Genomic DNA, 23,733 nt, shown 5'->3' with positions numbered 1-23,733 from the left:
ACAGTTACTTGCATTTTTATATGAAATTAGGAGGTGATATTGGCCTGTTGAAATAAAAAAAAATAACATCAAAGAGATTGGCTGACATTAATTTTGATTGTGCATCACGAGAGTGTTAACTTTGCTTTGATTACTTGAGATATTAAGGCACATTTTATTTGGGGGCAATTGCCTTGTTGCAAGTATTTACTGAATTTTGCTTGTCTACTTTTTTATGATAATCCACTTTTTTCCCCACCCCTAACAGAATTACCTCTACAAAAATTGTCTCCTCCTCTCTGTTAATCTTCACATGCTGTAGTTGTCCATCAGCCATGCTTTTGAAACTGATGCTGAAGACATCAGGATCTTGATGGCTATCTAACTTGTACCTAATCTGTAAACTTCCTGCAGGGATAAAGAGAGAAAAGTTGTAGTACACTACATACACTATAAGCAGTATAGTTCATATATCTTGTGAAAGATACTATATAATATATGATCTAACATGCTTCACAGGGGTATACTGCAAGAGCAAAACAAATGCTTGATTTGTTTAAGGACTTAGCCATGAGTAATGGATATAAGTGAGAAATTAAAGGCAACAGAATGAGTAATAGCAATGTCAGAAGCAGGATATAGTGGCAAAAATAGTCATATACTGTCTCAATTTTGATTACTGACTTAAAATTTGAGCAGAAATTTTATAATTACTTTCAAAATTCAGCTGAGAAAGACATATTCTGGTAGCTCTCATAATTGTGACTTACCAAATATAACTCGTGATTCTTGAATAATGTTTTCCCTGTCCAGTCCTGTTAACCTCTGACCATTTGAAAATTAAATTGAATGCAGTGTACTAACTCCTAGCTCACTTTCCATTCCTTATTGTCAACTCCAAAAATACCATCTGTACACAAATAATCACACAAAGACTCAGAAGAGAACACAGAGGCAATGTAGTTTCCTGGTCAGAAATTCCTTCTCAGCTGCAGTTGGACCAGGATTTTCTACTCATGCTCTCGAAATAGGGGCCCATGTCAGATCCAGGCTGGTCATGAGCAACACATGTTCCGTGTCACATGACGGGGAGGATGATACAGCTATTCTATATCCAAATATGTGCCTAGGAAAGCACAGAACCTTCCTCAAGCACAGACCCACAGTGACTGCAAAGATAAACCTGAAAATTTAACACAGTCCGTGGGGTGCTTTTACTTAAAGAAAAAAACACCTAGATCTAGATGAAAGAATGGAAAGATCTGACTAATAGTTAATGCTCAGCTTACACAGAAATATCAGTAATGTTACATATATTTTTACATACATACATATATATATATATATATATATATATTCATAGTTATATATGTAGCTTATGAAATAAATTTAATGAAATTACCTCTGATGAATTTGGGAAATGGATAATGCACTTTAAAAAGTATTTTATTTCATAATTTCTTTTGAGGATGACAATTAATAGACCTCATGAATAGAACACAGCTCAGATAAATTTCAATTTTCATTTCCAAACCCTAAAACCCAAGCATTTCTAAAGGATTTTCAGAAATAAATATTTTTGACAACATGATTAAAAAACAGTAGTGAAAGTTGAAAGTAAAGTAGGAGAAATGCTTTTCATGTGGAAAGAATTGCTTGATGCAGCTGAAAAACAAAGATACCATCTAAAGAAACAACAGTACAATATGTAGTTCCTGCTTCAGGTCTGGAAATCCGAGAGAATCCAAGCTGACAGTTATGATGTTCATTAGTATTTCCAGACATCCAAGCTGAAAACTCACCATTCCTGGTGAGAATGACCGAGAGGTATTCCTTGTAGAAGGAGCTGACATAGAGCAGTAAGCTTGGTGTCCGTGTTGTTCGAAAGGCAAATGTGATTGCTTCCCTGGCCAGTGTCATGTCAGCATAGAAAGAAGAAGCATGAGAACTGGAATTTTTAGCTAATGTGTAGTATTCTTGAAAGTTGTATGTCACAGAAGTGCCAGTCCAAAAATAGGCAGAGATCTCTGAAACAAAAAGTAATTAAATATTTTAATATAATGCAAAATAACATTAGAGAGCTTTTTTTTGTTGTTTTGTTGGTATTTTTTTCCTTCTGCCACACCACAGATTAAAATAAAATGTATTCTAGACTATTGTGATAAAGCTAAAAAGTAAATTTAAATGAAACTAGCATTTAGAGCTACAGAGAAATTTAAGACACAACCTGGTCTAAGGCAAAAGCTTATTTAGATGTGTGTCTTAAATATCTGTTTAATGAAGAACATGTTTTTCTAGATTATTTTCTATTGATCATCCTGGTCCTCAAGCACAGTATATCCTGTCTCGCATGCATAGTGCTCCTACAAACAAGTGGGTGCAGCAATTTGAATCCTAATATTTAGATTAGATATGTGGTAGAAGAGACTGCTCAGGTGGGAGAAAAAAAAAGGAAAATAGAAACCTACTTATGCTCTTCTTATGTTTGAATCACTTAAAGAGAGCTTCTGTAATTCTGTGATTTCTGTTTTCTGCCGTTTTCTGCTAAAAGCAGAAAAGTTTTAGTCTTTGTTCTTAGAAAAAGTCTTAGTGCTTTGGATCACAGCTTTCACACTTCGGAGGAATTTCTTGAAGTTTCTGTAATCTGGTCAAGTATTTGAAAAAAGCTGACTGAAAGTTATTACTTTGGTCACCCCACACTTTTAGTAACAGAAGCTAGTCTGCCTCTGCTGAATATTACAGTGTGACCATTAGTCCTTTCTGATGCAGAGGAGGAAAACATTCCTCATACAGTGCCATCAGACCTGCAGTGCTAGATATGGAAAGTCCGAAGACTTTGGGTACCTCACTTTTGTGGTGGCAGTGATGACAGGGCAGATTTTGTGCTAATTTAGAGTAACATGAAGTTGTGGCATATAAGCTGCTTAGTACTTTGCAGAATGCATTTAATACATGGAGGAAGCAAGATTTTTTGCAAATCTGAATTACATGCAAACACTAAAACTTCTCAATAATTTTGAAATTCATTCATTCATTCATTCATTCATTTTTGAAATTCAGACTTGTCATCATCTACCATTATGATAACTTCACCAAAGAGCTACTTTAAAAAGACTTGGAAAACAGGTTCAGTCCTTTCTGCAAAGTTCTTACTTTCTTACAGCAAAAAAGTAGATTTAAGTTCTTCTGTTCCTTGGTTTGTTTTCCAAACTCAGACTTAGTTTTGAGATTACTACTTGAAAGACAGAAATCCAAATGCTTTACCACAAAAATACAGTTCCTAGATTTACTGTAGTATCAAAGAATCAAAATAGTTGCATGAAGATGCTGATCCTCTCAGCATCTTCATGCTATAAGAGGGTAATGTGGTTCCTGCTTAAATGGTACACATTGAAGTTATGTCTGAAAAAAAAGTGTTTAGCAAAACTTACAGATATTTAGTAAATCCAGCTGAATATTTACCAACATTATGTAAAGTGCATATTTTGCAAGATTTCAACATATCTTTAAGGGGATTTGAAGATCTTGATCTGGACTGTATGATCCTGTTTTCAATAACTGATAAAGCTAAAAGACATGCTTGCCTTTCTTACAGAATGGACCAGCATAGGCTGAGAAAGTGCAGTCACAGGAGAATCCACTGTATTTCTCTCTGCATTTTCCACCATTGTGGCACAGGTTACCATAACTGCTACAATGTCCAGGGCAGCCTGGTTCAACTCCTGGTGTTATCTTCGCTCTCTCTTCCAGATCAAGGGCCATTCCATTCAACCGTAATGAACGAATGCATCCCAAAAATCCCTTCTGCCTGGATGCTGTTCCACCTGAAAATAAATTTACAGGAGCTTTAAAAACATTTAAATAATTGATATGTAAACAAACTTCATAGCTTACAGCCTATAAACAGTATATTATGACTTTCCAACACACAAACTTATTCATATGAAAATATTTATAAGTAGCTTTAAAAGTACATTTGATTTCTGTTTTGTCAAGTAATTACAGAGAGCCCTTGAAGACTCTATTAATTCACAAAAGAGGAGGAGAGGAGTGGAAGGGAGAGGAGGGGAGGGGAGAGGAGGGGAGGGGAGGAGCTCTGTCTAGCATCTTTATTGGTGATTTGGATAAGTGCACCTGCAGTAAGTTTGGAGATGATATTATGCTGGGTGGTAGGGTTGATCTGCTGAAGGGTTGGAAGGATCTGGTAGGGGATCTGGACTGGCTGGACTAAGGGGCTGTGGTCAGCTGTGTGTTCAACATATCAGGATCTTGGCAATTCTACATTTTGGTCAAAACAACTTGATGCAAGTCTGTAGGCTTGGAGAAGAGTGACTGGAAAGCTGCCTGCTGGAAAAGGATCTGGGTTTGCTGGTCAGCAGCTGAACGTGAGCCGGCTGCGTCCACGTGGCCAGGGACGATGGCATCCTGGCCTGTATCAGCAATAGTGTGGCAGCAGGAACAGGGCAGTGCCTGTCCCCCTGTACTTGGCACTGGAGAGGTCACACCTGGAGTGCTGTGTCCAGTTCTGGGCCCCTCACTACAATAAAGACACTGGAGCATATCAGGGAACACGGAATGAAGTGGGTAAAAGGGTTAAGAGAATAATTCATGACAGAAGCAGCTGAGGGGACTGGCGTTGTTCGGCCTGGAGAAAAGGAGGTTCATGGGTGACCTTATCACTCTCTAAAACTGCCTGAAAGGAGGGTGCAGCCAGGTGGGAGTGGGCCTCTTCTCCCAGAAAATACTGACAGAACAAGAGGGCATAATCTCAAACTGTGCCAGGGCATGTTTATGTTGGACATCAGGGAGAATTTCTGCATGGAAAGGGTGATTAGGCATTGGAACAGGCTGCTCAGGGGTGTTGTGAAGTCTCAACTCCTTGAAAAGTTCAAGAAATAACTGAATGTGGAATTTAGTGCTGTGGTTTAGTTGATGAGGTTGTGTTCATTTAAAGGTTGGACTTGGTGAACTTGGAGGTTTTTTCCAACCTTAATGATTCCATGATACCCCTCAGCTGGTGTCTGTTCTGATATACTTTGTCTCGGAAGCTGTGTCTACTCTTCAATAATAGGAAGGTTAAAGCCCCTCTATGCAGAGAAATAACAGCCAGATTATATCTTACTACCAAGCAGAGGTGATAACTATACAGAGCAATCCTTCGAGTAATGAAAGTTGTTAATTAATTTTTTTTCACTGTTCCTTATTTTTAGCAAATTTCATGATAGCTAACATTTTATTTACCTGTGTTACTTAGCAAGGTGTGTAACCTACATACTCTCTCTCTTGTCCTTTGTTGCACAGCCTACTGATGTTTCTTGTCCTTTGTCCTCTTTTAAAAAGTAAAAGCAGAAAATATTCCACAATGTGTGAGACTGTAAACTATAATTCTCATACATTTCCATTTCTCATTTGGATAAATGCTTCCATGTGATCATCCATTTTAAGTTTTTTCAGTTTCAAAGTCTGTGTAATTATTTGTGTTACATGGAATATCTTGACATAGCTGTCATTATTTTCAGTTATAATAGACTAAAACAACCTGGTGGTGGCAATTTAAGAACACTATTGTCCTTAAATGTATTCCTCCCCAACCCACAGCAAATAAAACTTACATTAATTTAGTATGAGTTTCTCAGAGCAGGCATAAAAAAGACCTTTTTAAAAGTAGGGTCAGCTTTAAATGCTCTTATATATACAACATATATTTACACCAGAGACTTATGAATTCATAATAAGTCAATATTACATTAAGAACACTACTGTGGATATAACACATAGCTCTATATAGCTTTCTGTAATAGCTAAATAAATACTAATTAATTCTATTTTACTCCATTTCTACTTTTTCAGCATTTTTCCAAATGCCTTAAAGTGTTTCAGCTCTCTTGTGCTTAATGTGCTTTCTCGTGTTTCAACCTGAGAAGCTGTGGATAAAGAGACAACAAAATTCCCCTGAAACTACAGAAATGGCACAACTTCCTTTAGTAGATTACGTCCTCTCAAAAAAGGTTGCAAATCTACATCCTTGGATCCTTGGTCCTTCAAACAAACCTCAGAAGAAATAAACTTCATTTGAAATCCTGTCCCGGAGAAACTACTGGCCAAGGCGCTTTGAGATCTATAGTCTCAAAATAGTGAATTTCTGCACAGATTTTTCACAAAGTCTCTCATGCCATCATACAAAGTGTTTTCAAAAGATCTGGTTGACAACACTTTTTCTTCCCCTCCTCACCGCAGCATTTTCTCATTTTTATGATGATCATTAGGAAATATTTTGTGCAGCGCCTACCTACAAAAAGCTGGCTGTTGAGTTGCAAGCGAATATGTCCATCAGGTGGAGCACTGTGAGATCTCTGAGGAAGTTGATCTATTTGCAAGGAAGCCTCTTTGACATTTCGTTCAGCCTTCACATAATGCCACTGGTTGTCATTTAAGGAACTGCGTGATTGCACTATGACTTCGCTAGGCCCATTTCCCACGTCAAATGAAAAAGCCACTTCATATGGAGCTAGAAAGAGGGAAGTAGTAGCAGACATTTAAATTATTTCATAATTAATTGAGTCACAAAATAATTAATAGCAGAACAAGATACTTTAAGGTTTAGCTACTATTTCATGGAATAAGATTGACTGTTTTAGAGGAAGAGTTTACTGCAGAGGCCTGCAGCTCATTCTTCACACTCACTGACAGCAAGAGCAATGATTTATGCACCGCATAGAAACCAATCAGTTTGCGGACCCCTGGAGAGCATAGTAGTCAAGAAACAGTGAAATGTGCTAGCTTTGCAATTTTTCAGTTTGGATGAAATGCATCTCTTGATTACATGTTAATTTATTGCTGTTGTTAACTATATTTAAATTATCACAACTGTAATCCAACCAGCATCTTCCACTGTTTATTCACTTTTGTTATTTACTCATACAGCCTCTACGAACATCACAGAGAAGATTTTGATGTAGTTTATAAAATTATGATTTAAATTGAGTCTTTCTCTGAGCAAATTTCACATTGCACAACTTCACAGTTTGCCTAGAAAATCACTGAACCTTTGCAGGTCAAAATAAAAAGATGAGGCATATGTCGGAATACTGAGGATCTGAAAATTGTGAATATTCTCTCTGAAAGTCTTTCTTTTATATATTGAAAGACAATAATGTATGAAAAAAAAGTATTCTCTTGACAATGGATAGCCATAATTTTGTATTATTAAGGATTTAATTAAAGGATTATAGAGAAGATTCCACAAATCCAAAAAAATGTTTCGTATTGACATCATTGAATTCTGACAGAAAAGCAAAAGAATTAGGAATCAAGGGAATTAGATGATCTTCAAACAACATTTTAAACATTAATTAACCGAAGTGGAAAAAAATATTCCATGCAGTATTTTTTACTTTCTTTCTACTTCTAAAAAAGACATTAGATATTTTTAAACATTTAAATCCACTTTGGCCAACATTTAGACAGAGTAATGACACACATTTGCAATCCTTAAGCCCTAAATCTTGTTACAATAAAGCGTTTTTTTAATAATAGTTGAACCTAAGACAGAAAAGTAAAATGGGAAATACATAAACTGTTTCAGTTATTAAATAAAGCATATTGTGCAGTCAATTTAAAAATGGAATGCCTTTTGTAATAAATTACCTCCTCTGCTTAAAAATCAAGTTTTACATAATAAGAAGAGATAATTGATATCTAAACACAGTTCCTCAGTAAAATAAATTAGCTTTAGGATAAATTTCTTTTCTTTGGAAAAAGCTGAGAACTCACTCTCTCTTATAGAGGGATAAAAATAAAGCCCAACCAAAAAACAACCACAACCACACAGCAGGAGAACAAAAGCCACAGAAAATCCATGTGACTGGCTAAAAAGAATTTCTAGTGACTGTTATCTTCTGCAGAGAGGTCTTTGTAATCTTCTGGATACTATTGGAGTTAAGCTTGAAAACACAAGTTCTGCTTTGAACTCACTGAATGGGCCTATTGAATAGCGTATCAGAATGACAGATCTGATAAATAAAGTCACTGTTTAAATTTTAAAGGCAAGAAAGTGCACAACAAAGATTTTGAAATAGTGAATTATGTTAGTACCACTAAAAAATTCATACAATCTCGGAAAAAAGGAAGCAAATCCCTGAAGTTCCATATATGAAGGCTGCAATAACAAGAATGGGTTCATGGTCATCCATTGTAGTGTCTGAAGACTAACCAGAATACGTCAGAAAAAGTGAAAGATATAATCACTTAACATTCTATAATATTATAAGAACAATACTGCAAATTTGAAAGAAAACTTGGTTTTGTAGAACCACCAGGAGAATATGCCACAGAACGTGGAAGGATGATACTGGATTCTAAAATATATTATCTTGCAACAAAGGACATACGCACAGAGCACTTTGGTCATTTCTTAGGTAGCAGAAGAGAATGCACCCTGGACTTCTGGCACAAAAATATTTTTTGGGTCCTACATACACTGGTGTCACTTAAAAACTATCCAAGCATTGCAAGAACTCTTGTAACCCTAATGCATTCAAACACAGGCAGAGCACAACTACAGACTGGCAAAGGGGAGTGGAAGTTGATGGTAATCATGGAGAGTGGTCAGTGGCTAGCTGTGGCTAGAACAACGAACAGAAAGCACAGCTACAGAGAACCATCCAGAGTATTGAGTGTAAGCATCATGTGCAGAAGCAGAAAGTGATTACCAGCTAATATGCTACAGAATGCAAAATCCAGCATCTTCCATAAAGGAGGAAGTTGAACTGCACTCATCCTGGACAGTAAGTCGCAAATTTGGGCAAAGGCCACCAGTAGTTGCATATTGCACTGTTCTGAACTACTTCCAAAGCAATTGCAGAAGCCCAGCCAAATCAATACACCATTCTGTTTCCAACCCTACTTTAAATTTCTATTTAACTCTTTGGAAATAAACCTTCAGTGAGCATTTAATATAAAATACCCAGACCTTCGGCTAGAGAACGTAACCTTTGGTCCTGTTTTAGCAGAGTGTACCCTTCAGTGCTGAATCAGCTTTGTAGCTGTCAACCAGTATCTCTGCAGTAAATCAGTAATCAGGAAGAAGTTCAACATGCAGTTATAACTTATTGCAAAACAAAAATAAGGGATTAAATGTCTTCTTTGAGACAAGTATCTTCTTTTATTTACCCTCTCTTTTAAAATACAGTTAGGATGCAACACACCGTTTTTGCAATAGTGTTCTAGAATGTGTACACAGATGCACTACAGTGTCTATAACTTCATAAAATCAGCAGAATAGCTCTAAGTCTCACGTTTCGTATTACATTTTTGGATCTGACTTTTTGTTTGAAGCTAGACTTCAATGTCTAAAGAACACTCCCCATAAATAAAATAATTAGATATAAAGTTTGAAAACAATCAATATATAACAAAAAACAAGTTTTCCTAAGTACTGAATGTCAAATGTTAATGATATGATAAAGTTTTAAACATTTTCTCACATCATCATCCTAAAGAGCAACATCTGACATCTACCTTATTGTTATTTATTATTACACAAATAAAAAATATTAATTCATTTGAAACTATTAGTAGTACATAAGTGTAGGTTGGTAATTTACATTCACATTTTTTATAAAGGATGTGGATTTATAAGATGATGAAATATAAGTCATCTTATACCATATGAAACACTCAAGTTAATTTTTTTTTTGAGAAAAATACCCTTGATGGAAATATATATTGCTCACCTCTGATTGATATTTTTCACAATAAAAGCAGACAATTCTGGGTCCACTACAAACAATCCTCCACTTGATTTAGATATGACATACAAAAAAGAGGAGTCTGTCTACTCAACAAATTAGGGTATTTATGGAGATGAAGAAATATCTCTATATTCTATACAATAATGAGAAAACTTTGCTTTTTTAGATGCTGAAATTATAGACCCATTCAGCCTTTTGCTTTCTCTCACACCTCCCTATTCATATAAAGTCATTTAAAACCCATAAGTATGCAGTGGTTTTTATGCTTATGAATGAATGGGACAAGTGACATGAGTCTGTCTTCATATTATTATTCTGAAGAAAAACTTACAGTCTTCTAACAAATGTCTGAATAAATTCAATTCTCAGAACCATTCCTTTAATGCTTCCATGATTTAACTGTTTATTTTGAAAATGGAAAATAATTTATCAGACAAGACCATCATCAGTGCTTCAGAGAGCCTCCACTGAAGTGCTGATCCAGTACATTTTCTGTATTGCATGACACTGAGTTTACCTTTAAACTGTTCACAGAGATTTAACTGAAGACAGTTCACACTGCCAAAAACCTGGCAAAGACAGTGTTGAAAACAGGGTAGTTTTCAAGTACAGCACTATAGTATGAGATGATGAAACACAATTTCATTAAACACAAACCAATAATCTATAATTAAACTAATATAAAAGGTGTTTCCCTGTTCATTTCATTAACATAAGATGTTAACATGGACAAAAATAAAAAGCCAAGAAAGCAGAATATTTTATTTTTAATGAGAAATAGTTAATGTTTCTATAGTAATATTTTGCAAAACAACATTTATATATATATATTTGTACTCTTCTCTAGAAAATATGGGAGGCTGATAAGAAAATCCATTTGGAAAAAAATGAGGAACTGTCTAATCTCAAGGTAAAAATTGTTCTAATAGAACAATTTTAGAGAACTCTCAGAGTCACCAGGCAAGAATAAGACTTTTCAATTAATGTGACACTACAAATTAATTCAAAAGCCTAATGAAAAAATGCTTTATCCTTTCAAATACTCTCCTTTTCAATAATGAGCAATATAAGAATAATACATTGGGTCAACTAAGATAAAGGTTTCATTTTACGTTGGTCACCTTATGTCAGATTTAGTGGGATATTTAATTCTCTGTTATGCAAAAAAAAATTTATTGCTGCTTTTAAGTCTAAGGATTTGTGTCTGCATAAATTAAAAAAAAAATTGAAGAAAAAAAAACAGAAAGAAAAAAGATGAGAACGTGTGACTTAAGATACTGTGGCACGAGAGGTCTGAGTCTCACACGGCAATTGAGTGATTCTTCCAGCAGCCACATATAATGCCTGGTCTTAAAATTGGGAGGAAGAGAATTTGGTGGTAGAGATGCACTGAACACAAGAAATAGAAACAGTCTTAGCAGTCAGGGGCTGATTGCTGTGCTCTTAGATTAAGAAATCCCTGGGGCAGAAAATTTCTTCAAATGGATGCTTGTTTGGTCTCAGTGCAGTAATTTTTCCCAATAATGATAAAGATTTGGTCGTAGCAGTAGAAGTAAAAAAGGAAGAGTTTTTAAATACTCCTCCTTTAAATTAAATGAAATTCAATTTTTATAATAACAACAACAACAAAACCATCAGTCACGATACTTACACTGCAACTCTATCCTTATGAAGTCTTGAATTCCCAGGTTCTCTAAAAACACTCCTGAGGATGCAGTAGTTTTAAAGAAAAATGAGACATCTGCACTGAATTCTCCATGGAAGGTAGGGAAATGCAGGTAGGATGTCTCTGTGTTGAAGGAAGCTGAATTCCAAAATGTTCCTGGTTAAGAGAATGAAAGGATGATAGATACAGTGTTATCTCACATTTTTAGTGTAAGTTTTATAATTGATAAACAAAAGAAAATTCCCTAAGGAATTCCCTAAGGTCTAAGAATGGGTTGCAGTGTTCAGAGAGTCTCACATCCACAGAAGCTTCCCCATTAGCTCATAACACAAAAAGGTGCACATTATTGGGAATGTAGAATAATGTTTCACCAAGAATAAGGTGCTTAGCTCAGGCAACAAAAAAACAATTATTAGGAAACAAAATTAATTTCATCTCAGCTGGGAAGTCCGGTTATGGCCTGACGTATCCTTTCATGAAGTGAGCAAGCACAGCAGCTATGAATGAAGTATGTTACCTACATTAAAGCAGTATGGCTGAGGGAGCTGTTTAGCCTGGAGAAAAGGAGGCTCGTGTTCTCTGCAACCGCCTGAAAGGAGGGCGTAGTGAGGCAGGGCCCATTGTCTTCTCACAGCTTACAAGTGACAGGATGAGAGGAAATGGCCTCAAGTTTAGATTAAATATTACACATATTCTTTACACTGAAAGGGTTGTAAAGCATTGTAACAGACTTCCCAGAGTGGAGTCATAATGCAGGAAAGTGTTTAAAAAACTTGTGGATATGGCACTTGAGGTCGTGGTTCAGTGGTGAACATGGAGGTGGTGCAAAGCTAACAGCTAAGACCTTTTATTATAGATTTACTTATATCTAATCTTTACAACTCTAGGATTAGTTAGCACAAGCAATAACTATGAGACTTATTAAATATATATTTTACATAACAAGGAAAAGAGACTTGTTACTGTTGCAGTCCAGTAAAATTTACCAGATATCTCAAAGAATGCATGACAAATATCCTTGCAATTAGTGTAGAAGAAATCAAGGAAGTAAATTGGAAAATTTAATAAATTAGCATAGATATTTTCCTGGTTTTATTTATTTTTAGTAAGCATCCAATCATGATTTGCGAGGTTTTGTTATTGATTTTTAAAATTCTGAAGTAAAATCTCTAACATCACCTTCTTCTAATAAGGACAAAAATCTTCATTTATGGTGTTCAACTAGAAGTACCTAGTTAATATACCTGAATCATTACAGATATATCAGTATTTCTTTATTAAACTATATTGCTTCCTAAACAAAATGAGACATTTAATATTTTCTTATCTAATTGATCAAGCCTATTGAATATTCTCCTGATAATGTTGTGATCTCACTCTTATAGTTATGTAGTACTATAATTCTTGCTCCAGCCATGTTCTGCTTTTAGGGTGGGAAGGGGGAATAAAAAAAATATTTGAAAATTTCTTTCCTCCCTGCAAAAGCAAACCTTATTATGCAGTTTATATGGAGGCCTAATCCACAGCCAGAGAAGTACAATTAAAGTCCATTCCCTCATTCCAGCAGAGTTTTTACCATTTTTGGAAGAGTTTGGAACCCAAACCTAGAAAACCCTAGAAAAGCAGCATGGGAGGATTTTCACACATATTCTGGCAATTGCTCATTACGACTTTTGACACCCGGGAGTACTGCCAGCTATCACAAGTTAAAGCAGCCATCGGGATAACATTTACACGGTAAGGCAGCTGCGAACAGATGGCTGGGGCTGGGAGGGGAACATGTAGCTTTGCACCTCACTCTCCTGTGCTGCCTTATGGGCTTCTTGAGGTTGCCAACCTGTGAAAAGTGCCACCAGACAAAAGCAGCAGCCTTACATATTGGCATCAATTTTAAGCCCATGTTCCTCAGCTGTGTCAGGTCATGGCTCCCACAGAGCAAACTTCACAACTGTTGTGACTAACAGCTGTGTATCACAGCTACTTAAAAATAATGGGCTGGCTGATACCAGTCATTCCAACACAATAGGAAGTTTAATACTGTAATTTATACAAAATTGGTACAACATTGCCAGCAATTAGCAAAGAGGCAATAGGGGCAGTAACAGTCCAGTAAAGTAATGATACAATTAGTTTCACAGAAGCATTTGAATGATATTTGTAAATCAAAATGGAGTCCTTGGGGGAGGGCAGGGATAGGAAGTTTTATTTTTTTCTCTCTTAGTTTAGTGCCTTTTCTTGTTTAACCATTCTTTTTCTCAGCTCTGAGAACTGTGTAATTTATTAATGCAAAGACACTCTAATGATCAAGCAGCTTAAATACAGGCTTAGGAAAAGTATATTACAAAGTATCTTATATTGTTGTAAATCAGGGTGGGAAAAGAATTTCTTAACTTTACAGCATCTGGCTCACAGTCTCCCATTAAGTTTTCTGGAACTGCCAAACACCATTTTGTTAGAAAATCAATATTATTTAGCATTTTATCTAAGCTGTAAGACTGCAGTCTTCCTATGAGTAAAAAGAAGGAAGATCCTAATATAAATTATACATGAAGTCATTTTTATTGAAAAATATACATATGTTTTTGGCATATATCAACTAGCCTTACCAATGTGACACTGTAAAACAAAAGAAAAGGGACAATAATAGTAAGATAAATTAGCCTTCTCAAAACAATTGTGCAATTGCAATTCATAGAGCTCTTCAAGTTCCTACTTAAAACTGAAATCTGTTCATCATTTGTGTCAATTCCTTGTCATATCTCTAATGGCTGCATGTTCATTCTGTCAGCAGGGACACTGAGTATTGAGGCAAAGAAAATAAAGATCTTATGTTGTACATTTTGTACTTTGGGATTTTTTTTTTAACTGTAAGTTCCACAGATAAAAGTCCAGAAGGGAAAACTGTGATCATCTAGTTCAATGTCTGATATAACACAGACTATATAAATTCCCTGAATCAGTCTTGTCTGAAAAAGAGAATTTAGTCTAGGAAAAATATTCAATTGATTGCATTAAAAATGTCAATTTATGGAAAATTTGCAAATGCTTTTCCTGTCAGTTTGTGCATATGTATGTATTCACATACAGTGTAGCTTCAAATCCCAAACATTAAATACATTCCTGATTTTATCTCCTGCTTTCAAGAATATTATTTGAAATTTCTTCCTCTGTGAAACTCTTTTTAAGTTTAACACATCACCTTAGATTATACCCAAATTCAAAAAAGGGATTTAAATGCTTTCACTAAAAAATGAACCTCAACTTCTTAAATACTATCCTTTAACCTTACATTCTCTTCTTATATGTAAAAGTGCAATCACAGACTTGTATTAAACCTCTTGATTATGCAGGAAGCTGCAAAGAGGACTAAAACAATGTTGATTAGACTGAGGTTCGGACAAACATGAATTAATAATAATTGATATAAGGCCAAATAAAGGGGAAGAGTTGAACACACGGTTTACAAATACTTCTGCTATTGAAAGTGAAAGACATGTCCTGATTTCTCAGGGTACTGAAGAGAGATGAAACAGGGTTTTTTTTGCCAAATTAGAAATTTACTGCACTGCTTCAATGAAGGTATTGCAAGTGGTTGATACAGTTAGTCTCTGTTACATCCAAAGCTGACAATATTTCTTTTCTTTTCTTATTTAAATGTCAAACAGAGAACTCACATTGAATGGATTATCTGCTTGCATTTACATGCTTGCACTGTCACTCTGCAGTTGAATTTACTTTTTTTTTATTCAGCCAAGTAAACAAGACTCCATCAAATACCTTATTAAATTTTATTGGTGTCCTCATCAGTATTACCCTTATCTTTACTAATGTAAATTCCTGCTGAATGGTATATAATCTTTAAATGTATTATATTATCTCTAAATATGCATTTATATTATTTTTTATAAGGATCTAAATCAATAATTTTATTTTTGGCCCAAGAATTAGTCTTATGCTGACAGATTATAATCACCCATTTAATATACATAATTTTGGCACATTAGCTATATTTCAGTATTTTGGATTTATTTTTATGTCCTAACACTTACTGGATATTCATAGTAATAAATGAGAATATGTCTACTCAGCCCTTGTAATAAAAAGAACAAGAACAAAAACCACCCAACATAGAAGGGTGGGTATTTTTAATCTACTCCCACTAACTGACTCTATTGGAATTTATTCAACATCTAGCTTTTACTTCAATAATGACAAAAAAAAATGAAGATAACTTTCTTTTTTCATGATGACCATAAAATTTATATCTGTTAATGTATCAAAAACGTTGTTCATTCTCATATACTTCAAAATCTTTCCTGTTACTCTGCTTAGTTAGTGTTAATCTTAACTTTAACTTTCACTATAGTTAGATACATTTTTCAATCTGATGCCAGCTGTCATACCATACAATTTATTAAACATATTGTAGAGCAGAAAAGGGATTATAGAAATGAATCAGCAATAAATCAGTACCTCATTTTGAAGGTGACAGAAAAGTGTGAGTCCTACCTTGGCATCTTATAGTAAGGTAACTTTATAAAAATGCTGAAAAAAATAAATAACATCTGAATGTAATTTTTAAAAACTTTTATAAAATAAACTATATTGTATTTATTTTATTTTTGGGGTTTTTTTCTTACCGAAGGCTACCCTTTCCTGCCTTGCTCTGACCAATTGGTTTGATTTTCTTTTAAGTAACATACTTCGTTGAAGAGATCAATCCTTAAAGCCTAAAATAAAGAAGCCAAGTACTGAAACGGAATGTTAACTAAAACAATAAAGAGCCACCTTCTGCTGGACTGTATTTGATACATGACTTTTCAGAAGCACCCAAATAAGTAAATCTAACTTGGAAACTTAAGTCAGGGGAGTGCCTGGTTTATGGCAATTCAATTCAACCAATTATTCATGGTTCTACTTTTATTTTGCTGTAGGCATTAACATTTTCTTTTCCTCCCAAGTAACTGTCCCACAAGGAATAGATTATTGATGGAATAAGAATTTCTGATCGTTTAGATTCAAGTAATTTAATGAAGTACTGAAGGTATTATAAATACCAGTAAACCTTCTCCTCCATGTTTCTACATGGTATGCTAGTCAGTTATCCTAAAAAACTAATGTCTGTCAGATAGAACAGAAACCAATTTAATAAAAGATATCCCCTGTGAAATACAATTGTATAATTTAATTCTGGAGAGTGACAGAAGTAAAAATATCAATGATCTCTTTGAAGAGTATTCAAATGGCACTGTGAGTCCAGGAATATCTATTCTGCCTTGTTTGACAGCACTTCTGAAAACTGGGTATTTGCCACTAGACATTTTTCTGCATTCTTCATCTACGCAAAGGTAAATGTCATTAAATGTATATTTAATTACATTCTTTTAAATACATTAATGTACATTAATTACACCCTCATGGGTGTCAGCAACCTCAGGTTAGGAAAAAAGTTTTAACAGCAGATTTCCTTCCTTCTGCAGCTTCAAATTGATGCTAGAAGCAGTGGCCTGGCAAGAGAGTTTAAACTTCATCAATTTGGTCTACTGTGAAAATTAATATGCAGAACTCAGAAATTACTGCAAGTCATAGCTATTTACATTAACCATAAAACTGAATATCAAAGAAAATGTTCATTATAAACTCCACTGCTGATAAACAATGAGTAGAAAAAAATCTACTATGTCCTGTACTCAGTATTTATTACAGCACATATTATGTATGAGGAATTATATTAATATATTTCAATAAAGTCTATGTATTATATATATATATATATATATATATATATATATGCCCATAATATATATATTTATATATTGCACATACATATAAATATATATATGTATAATTTCCAGTGTAGGATAGATCACTTACTTTGCAAAAGACTCCTGAGAATATCGAGTCCAACTGTTGAGTGGTCACCACCTTGCCAACTAGACCAGAGCACTGATCAGGTGCCCTGTCCAGTCCTCCCTTAAACACCTCCAGGGATGATGACTCCACAGCCTCCTTGAGCAACGCACTCCAATGCTTAATAACCCCTTCTATGAAAAAACTCCCCTGATGTACAACCTGAACGTCCCCGGGTGCAGCTTGATACCGTGTCCTCTTCACCTGCCACTGGCAGCCAGGGAGAAGAGGCCAATCCTCACTGGCTACATCCTCCTTTCAGGTGGCTGCAGGGAGTGATAAGGTCTCTCCTGAACCTCCTTTTTTCTAGGCTAAACATCCCCAGCTTCCTCATCTTTTCCTCATGGGACTTACCCTCTAGGCCCTTCATCGGCCTTACTGCCCTTCCCTGGACTTCATTATATATCATGCTATAAAATATTTATATGACTATTTCCTAATATAGGTGACACATCATATATTATACATCATAAAAATATTAAATATACATATAACATGCCAAAATTATATAGTAACTTGTATTGAGATAGTTTATTATATACACTCATAAAATTTGTGGGTTTTTTAACACTTTGGGTTTATGTCAAAATCTATGACACAGTTATTTTCCTTCAAAAATTGTTTTGTTTTCTCAAATTTTAGTTCTTACCTCCTTAAATAAATGTCTTCTCATACTGTCTTTATGATGTAAATGGCTGAGAAAAATTGCATTATTGAACAATCTAAATCAATCTTCTTATTCCAAGGTTTTTGCTGTATTATGACCATGAACTGTTATATTCTGAAATTTTTTCACTGAGCTTGTTTCATTTCAAAATTGCTTCTTTTTGAAGTCAAATGCTATAAAGTTGTATGATATTACAAGAATGTTTCTATGACATTCAGACTGAGTTCTTGTGCTTGTTGTCATGATATTGTAGCATGTAATTGCAGCAATTCAATCACCCAGACTAAGCAAACATCAAATGAACTCAGGGAGGTCAATGGTTGTCAAAACTGTCTGTATGTTTTAGAGATTACTCCAAGGAAGCTAGTTGACTTCCATGTTTTAAGATCTGTCACGTCTGAGGTCAGGTTATGTAATTAATAATATTTGGGAACTTGGTGAGTAGTGGAATTCAAATTCTTCCCCCCAGTAATAAGAACTACACAAGCTGTAAGTATTTCTGTTTCACTGCCGTCTTTGTCACTGGCTTCATGGTCTGTGGCCACAGTGGAGGTCTGCTGCACCACAGGCTGAGTGAGCGTGGCCAGCCAACTGAGGGAGGTAGTTACCCCTCTCTATTTGACATTTGTAAGAGAACACCTACATTGGGTTTCCAATTTCCTTTCCTCTAGCAAAGGAAAACATTAATAAACAGCAGCAAGCATTGTGGAGGCCACCGGAATGTTCAGGTCTGGAGGACTTGTCCTGCCCTTCAGGCAGGAGGAGCTGGGCTGCTCCAGCCAGGGGAAGGAAAAGGTTTTCTGAGGAACCTGATAGCAGACTCCAAAACCTAAGGGGAAATCATCAAAGAGACTGATACAGAGTCTTTGCATTGGTGTAAGGGGTGAATATCAAAGACAGTGGTTATGGTGAAAGCACAGAGTTTCAGACTCAATGAAAGCAAAAAGAAATTCTCACTGAGGACAGCCAAACAGAGGTAGAAGCTGCCCAGAGAAGCAGTGCAGGCTCCATCCTTGGTGCTTCAAACACCAGCTTGACAAAGCGCTGAGAGACCAGTGATCTCAACACATGGCTAATCCTGCTACAAGCAGGACACCTCAGTAGGTCCTATCACTCTGAATTAATACCATAATACTATATCATAGTATTACGATATGTAGGACAAATGATCAGTTCACAATCAGATGTCAGACTAGCAAAGTGAAAGAACCAATGGGATTTTTTAAGTCTTATGAATTTTCATAAGAAAATTAGAATGCAGTGCTGAAACACACATCTGTTAACAAATTTTCCAGGCATAATTACTCTGACAAGACAGAGATGACACAAAAATAAATACATACTAATTTATATGTTTTTATCAATGTGCTTTACTGAGGGTGCTTAAAAGTAGAAAACAGTACACTACTGGTATTTCTCTTACTCATATAAACTGAAGAAATTTGAAAACCAAACATGACACCATATGATGAAGGCGGAAAATCACATAAAGAATAAAAATATTTCTAAATACTGTATCAATTATATTTAAATATAATAATTAGTATAGATAACAGTTAAGTTCATGAAAAATTCATAAGGTAATGTGATTTAAGAAAATTAACCTATCTGAATACTGTAATAACTTACTCAATTGTTTATCAAATATGGCCCACCCAATTCTTCAGCTGAGTTCTTTGGGGTTTTTTATAGCATTTCTTCTCCTAATTCCTAATTTTTGATTACAAACAGCAGCAGACATAAAATTTTGTGTAATACATTACTATTGAACATAAGCCAAACATGTTCTCTTTTCCATTGAGAAGGGAAATTATTAAAAAGAGAAGTATCATCACAAATTTTCAATAAGGTGTCATTTTGCACAAACATATTATTCTGGTTGTTACATATATGTATTTAGAAGGTAAATCTAGTATTATGATTAAATTTGCAAAATTTAAATTCTTACATGTAGAAAATTTGCATGTAGATATTGCATACACTGAATTATTCTCCTACAGTGTAGTTTTCCTAGATGCATAAATATTCAGAGGAGATAACATGTGTAATGCTTTGTGATGGATGCATTCATAGCTAGTGAATGGTATGTCCCCAAGACATGGTAACCAGCTACAAATTCCCCTTCATGTAATGATTTATTCATAAGTTAATTCCAGTTGGGTAAACCAAAATATCTGTTTGAAAACTATTATGACACATTTTGTTCTCACTATTGACGTATATAGTGAAAAATAAATTTTTAAAACTTCGATGGTTTGCACTCGATGGTGGCGTTTTTTTTTTCTAATTCCACGAAAAACTGGGTGAGGTTTTTAGAGAAGTCTACCTTACATTTGTAACAAATAATATTTCAAAGGTATTGCAGAAAAAATGCATCACTGTTTAGCAAAACTCTTTATTAGTTACTTACTATCACCACGACAAAGCAAAGGCCCCAGTTTGTAAGCAGCTTCCGAGTTTGGTCTGTCAGTATCTGTGATCACAATCTCAGTTACTGGTAGATGGTCCTTGTAGGAGAGGAAGCCAGTATCATTTGTCCTGAAAAGGTAAAATAAAAGTCACAGCTCTCCTAAATGTCTCCAATAAATATTTCATTATCATTGACACACTCCTGAGAAAAAGGAAAGAAATTAAAAAAAAACTGAAAAAGGCTGCCTAAATATGTATGTGTGTATAATGTGTTTGTGTATGTGTGATACAAAAAACTGTACATAGAAATGTATGCTTTGGAGTTGACACTGGGCTCAGTTGACAGGACTAAAAGAATTCCATCGGAAGCAGGTAGTCTTATGGTTGTGACCATGGCTGTTATGGCTGTGAGAAAAGTCCTCTTGAATAAATGGGCACCTCACTAGCTGCCTAAGACAATGAATTTGCTCAAGTCAAATTTGAAAATGAGTTTTATGTTGCTGAGGACATACTGTATCTGTAATTTATTCCGTCATCAATAGGGAATATTTAATGGCTTAATATAACTTTCAAGCAAGTCTTTTTTTTTTTCCAACCTTGCCAAAAGTTAAAAAAAAAAAAAACAAATAGCAAAGTATAAAGTCATGCTGACTACAGGAAAAACAGTACATGCTACAAATAGCACTTTGCACTCTGAGCACACATCTAGTACTTGTAACATTAGTCTTAGTTCCTTGTTTAAAATCTTTGTTGAGTTAGTGCCAGAAATGAATTTTTAAATTTCATAAGCACCAGTTTTGGCCCTAAAAGTTCCTTCCCTAAATCCACGGAAATGCTCAGTTACTCAGGTCTATTCTGGAAAATTTAATCTGTCCATTTAGTCCATTCATGGTTGAATCCTCCCTTTAAGGGCAAAGCAAATAGTTCAGAATAAACAGCAGAAACTCCTCATGCTGAATAAAATTATTGACTTTTTCCTCCCCTCTTCCTTTCCTATCATCATCATCATCATTATCATCATCATGACCATCATCATCATCATCCTTCTTCTGCATACAATTTCTGTTTATCTGTTTTGGAGCACAGTGCAAACAAATGGACATTTTTTTAGCAAACTATTTTGCTTCACTGAGGAATGCAAAACATGAGGTTTTTTAAATGTTAATTTTTCATGAAGTGAGATATTGCAGGTTTCTAATTTAGAACTAAAAGAAAATCCTTCAAAACATCAGAAGTGTTTCCTTCAGTAAAATGATGCTGTAAACAAAAGGAAACTGAATATAAATTATCTTCTGTGGAGAGGATTTCAAATTTTTAAATTTTTAGTATCAGATTTAAAAAAAATAAAATTCTGTTGTCGAGTTCTATAGGCTTAAAGCTTTTGACTACTCAAATAAGGAGTTTAGAGTTAAATCTATGTTCAACGCATGAAATAAGATAGATTTCACTATAAAAGTAGACTGTCAAAACCAGTGTTTCAAAACCATGGTCTTCCCTGTGCTCAAAATGTATCTCAAACAAGCAGAGCTACTGCCTACTTTTTCCACCACTGAACAGTATCTAGTCAACTGATCCAGAACAGTTGTCTCTAGGGAACCAAATACAACATTAATCACAAGTACCAAAATTAGTGCATACATAACTGCTGTAACACTGGAGTCACTGGGAAGATGAGTATCAAAAATGGATACAAACAGAAATACAAACCCAGTGTCATCGTACTTTGAATTTAATACACTCATAAACATCTAAGCAACTTACTGAAAGTGGATGTGCATGTGAAGACATGCACATAAGCCTCGCATCTATTGTATTTACAAATATATTGCCATTAAAAATTAACGTATATATGTGAGCATGGACTGAATGACAAAACTGAGCAATAACATTTTACATGTCTGAGAAATGGTGCTAATTTTTTTCTCAAAATGCATTCATCTTTTAACACCTTATTTTTGTGCAAGAAATTAATATTGTTTTTATTTTCATACAGCATAATATTAGGGAAATTCCTAGTGATGTATGTGTTTCTTTAATCTCTTTTTTGGAATAAATGTCACAGATATCACTCTGCGAATTTTACTACAATAAGAAATTCTTTTCTCCTGAAATCTTTGAAGCTTGTGAAGAATTGTTCTTTGATTAACTCTTTCTTGTACTTTCATTTCTGTGTCTGTTGAATTCCCTGCTCATGTTGAGGGAACAAGCATTTTCCGACCCAACTCAGTAGTCACTCCTTTAAAGGAAGGGTGGACCTTCAGAAGAAAAAAATGATGTATTGCTTGATTTTGTATACATCAAGTTGTTTCTAAGTTCCTAATCTTCTTTACATTTTCCCACTTTCAAAGAAAAATAGATGTTGATACATTTTTTAAAATGCATATATTAATGTACTCACTGAACTTTATTTATTTAGGTAAATGAACTTCATAATTTTAAGACCATAAAAGTTTCTTTAACAGAAGAGCTTTCATTTGAAAAGTCCCTCCGCATTATCAAATCCTGTGCTGCATTGGAGCTATTGTTGAGAAAGTTGCATCTGATCCTACTAAATGAAAAGTAAGGTTCAGATCTGACGTTGTAACAAGAACTCATTCATTATATTATTTATTTGAAAGTTATTGTAAATGACACGGGAGAATTTTAGGCACAAGTGGAAGATGTACATCCTAGAAATCCATTTATTCTCTTTGAATAGGACTCCATATGACTGCTTTGCTTCATTGATAGCAAGAGTATTAATTTTCTTTATCTATGTTGTAGATGAAAAAAAAAAAGGATGTAAAAAGTCTAAACCTTAAAGTGTAATTATAAATTATGCTAAGAACTAACTTTTTAAACAGAACACTTTATTTTAATTATGTTCAGTAATCTAAAACTAACTGAAGTTGGGCTAAATAACTATTGTCTAAATTTATAACATGCAATACACTAAAGACTAGAAAGTATCTGTAAAATTAAATCTTCCCCAAAATTTACAGTGAAAGAATTAGCAATAATACTTAATATGTCTAGCAATAACTTTGTGAAAAATTATGTTCTACAGCAAAGAATCAGATGACAGTATGGCAACTTAAATTTCCAAATGCCTTGGTATTATAAATGTGCTAAGGCCTGTATATTTTCTTTATTTACTTTTAACAAAAATGTTATTTTGAATAATGAACAGTAAAAAGTCACCATTCATCCCTGTCCGCATCACAGTTGCAGTAATGCTGGGAATCAATGCAGCTTCCCTCCAGTCCACAAGCACATTTTTGTACAGCAGGCAAGGAACCTCCCCAGTAAGTATGAGTTTCATTGGTTCTTCCAATCCACCAGCTCAGTGGCATCCCATCTAAAAAGGTTAG

The 23,733-nt window shown here is 34.7% G+C and overlaps 1 protein-coding gene across 1 annotated transcript in view; it reads right to left on the bottom strand.

Moving 5' to 3' along the window:
• Positions 1-23,733, bottom strand: part of CNTNAP4 (contactin associated protein family member 4) — a 198,436-nt gene that overhangs the window by 13,790 nt on the left and 160,913 nt on the right. The window contains exons 14-20 of the mRNA XM_058043764.1: positions 23,564-23,720; positions 20,385-20,512; positions 11,383-11,553; positions 6,269-6,487; positions 3,564-3,803; positions 1,782-2,006; positions 254-387 (exon numbers count right to left, since the gene is read on the bottom strand). Of these exons, the coding sequence (XP_057899747.1) occupies positions 254-387; positions 1,782-2,006; positions 3,564-3,803; positions 6,269-6,487; positions 11,383-11,553; positions 20,385-20,512; positions 23,564-23,720 (1,274 nt within the window). The remainder of the gene's footprint in view (positions 1-253; positions 388-1,781; positions 2,007-3,563; positions 3,804-6,268; positions 6,488-11,382; positions 11,554-20,384; positions 20,513-23,563; positions 23,721-23,733) is intronic.

The sequence above is a fragment of the Melospiza georgiana genome, chromosome Z (assembly GCF_028018845.1).
Source record: "Melospiza georgiana isolate bMelGeo1 chromosome Z, bMelGeo1.pri, whole genome shotgun sequence".
Classification (NCBI taxonomy): domain Eukaryota; kingdom Metazoa; phylum Chordata; class Aves; order Passeriformes; family Passerellidae; genus Melospiza; species Melospiza georgiana.
This window is presented reverse-complemented; position numbering and strand designations above follow the sequence as displayed.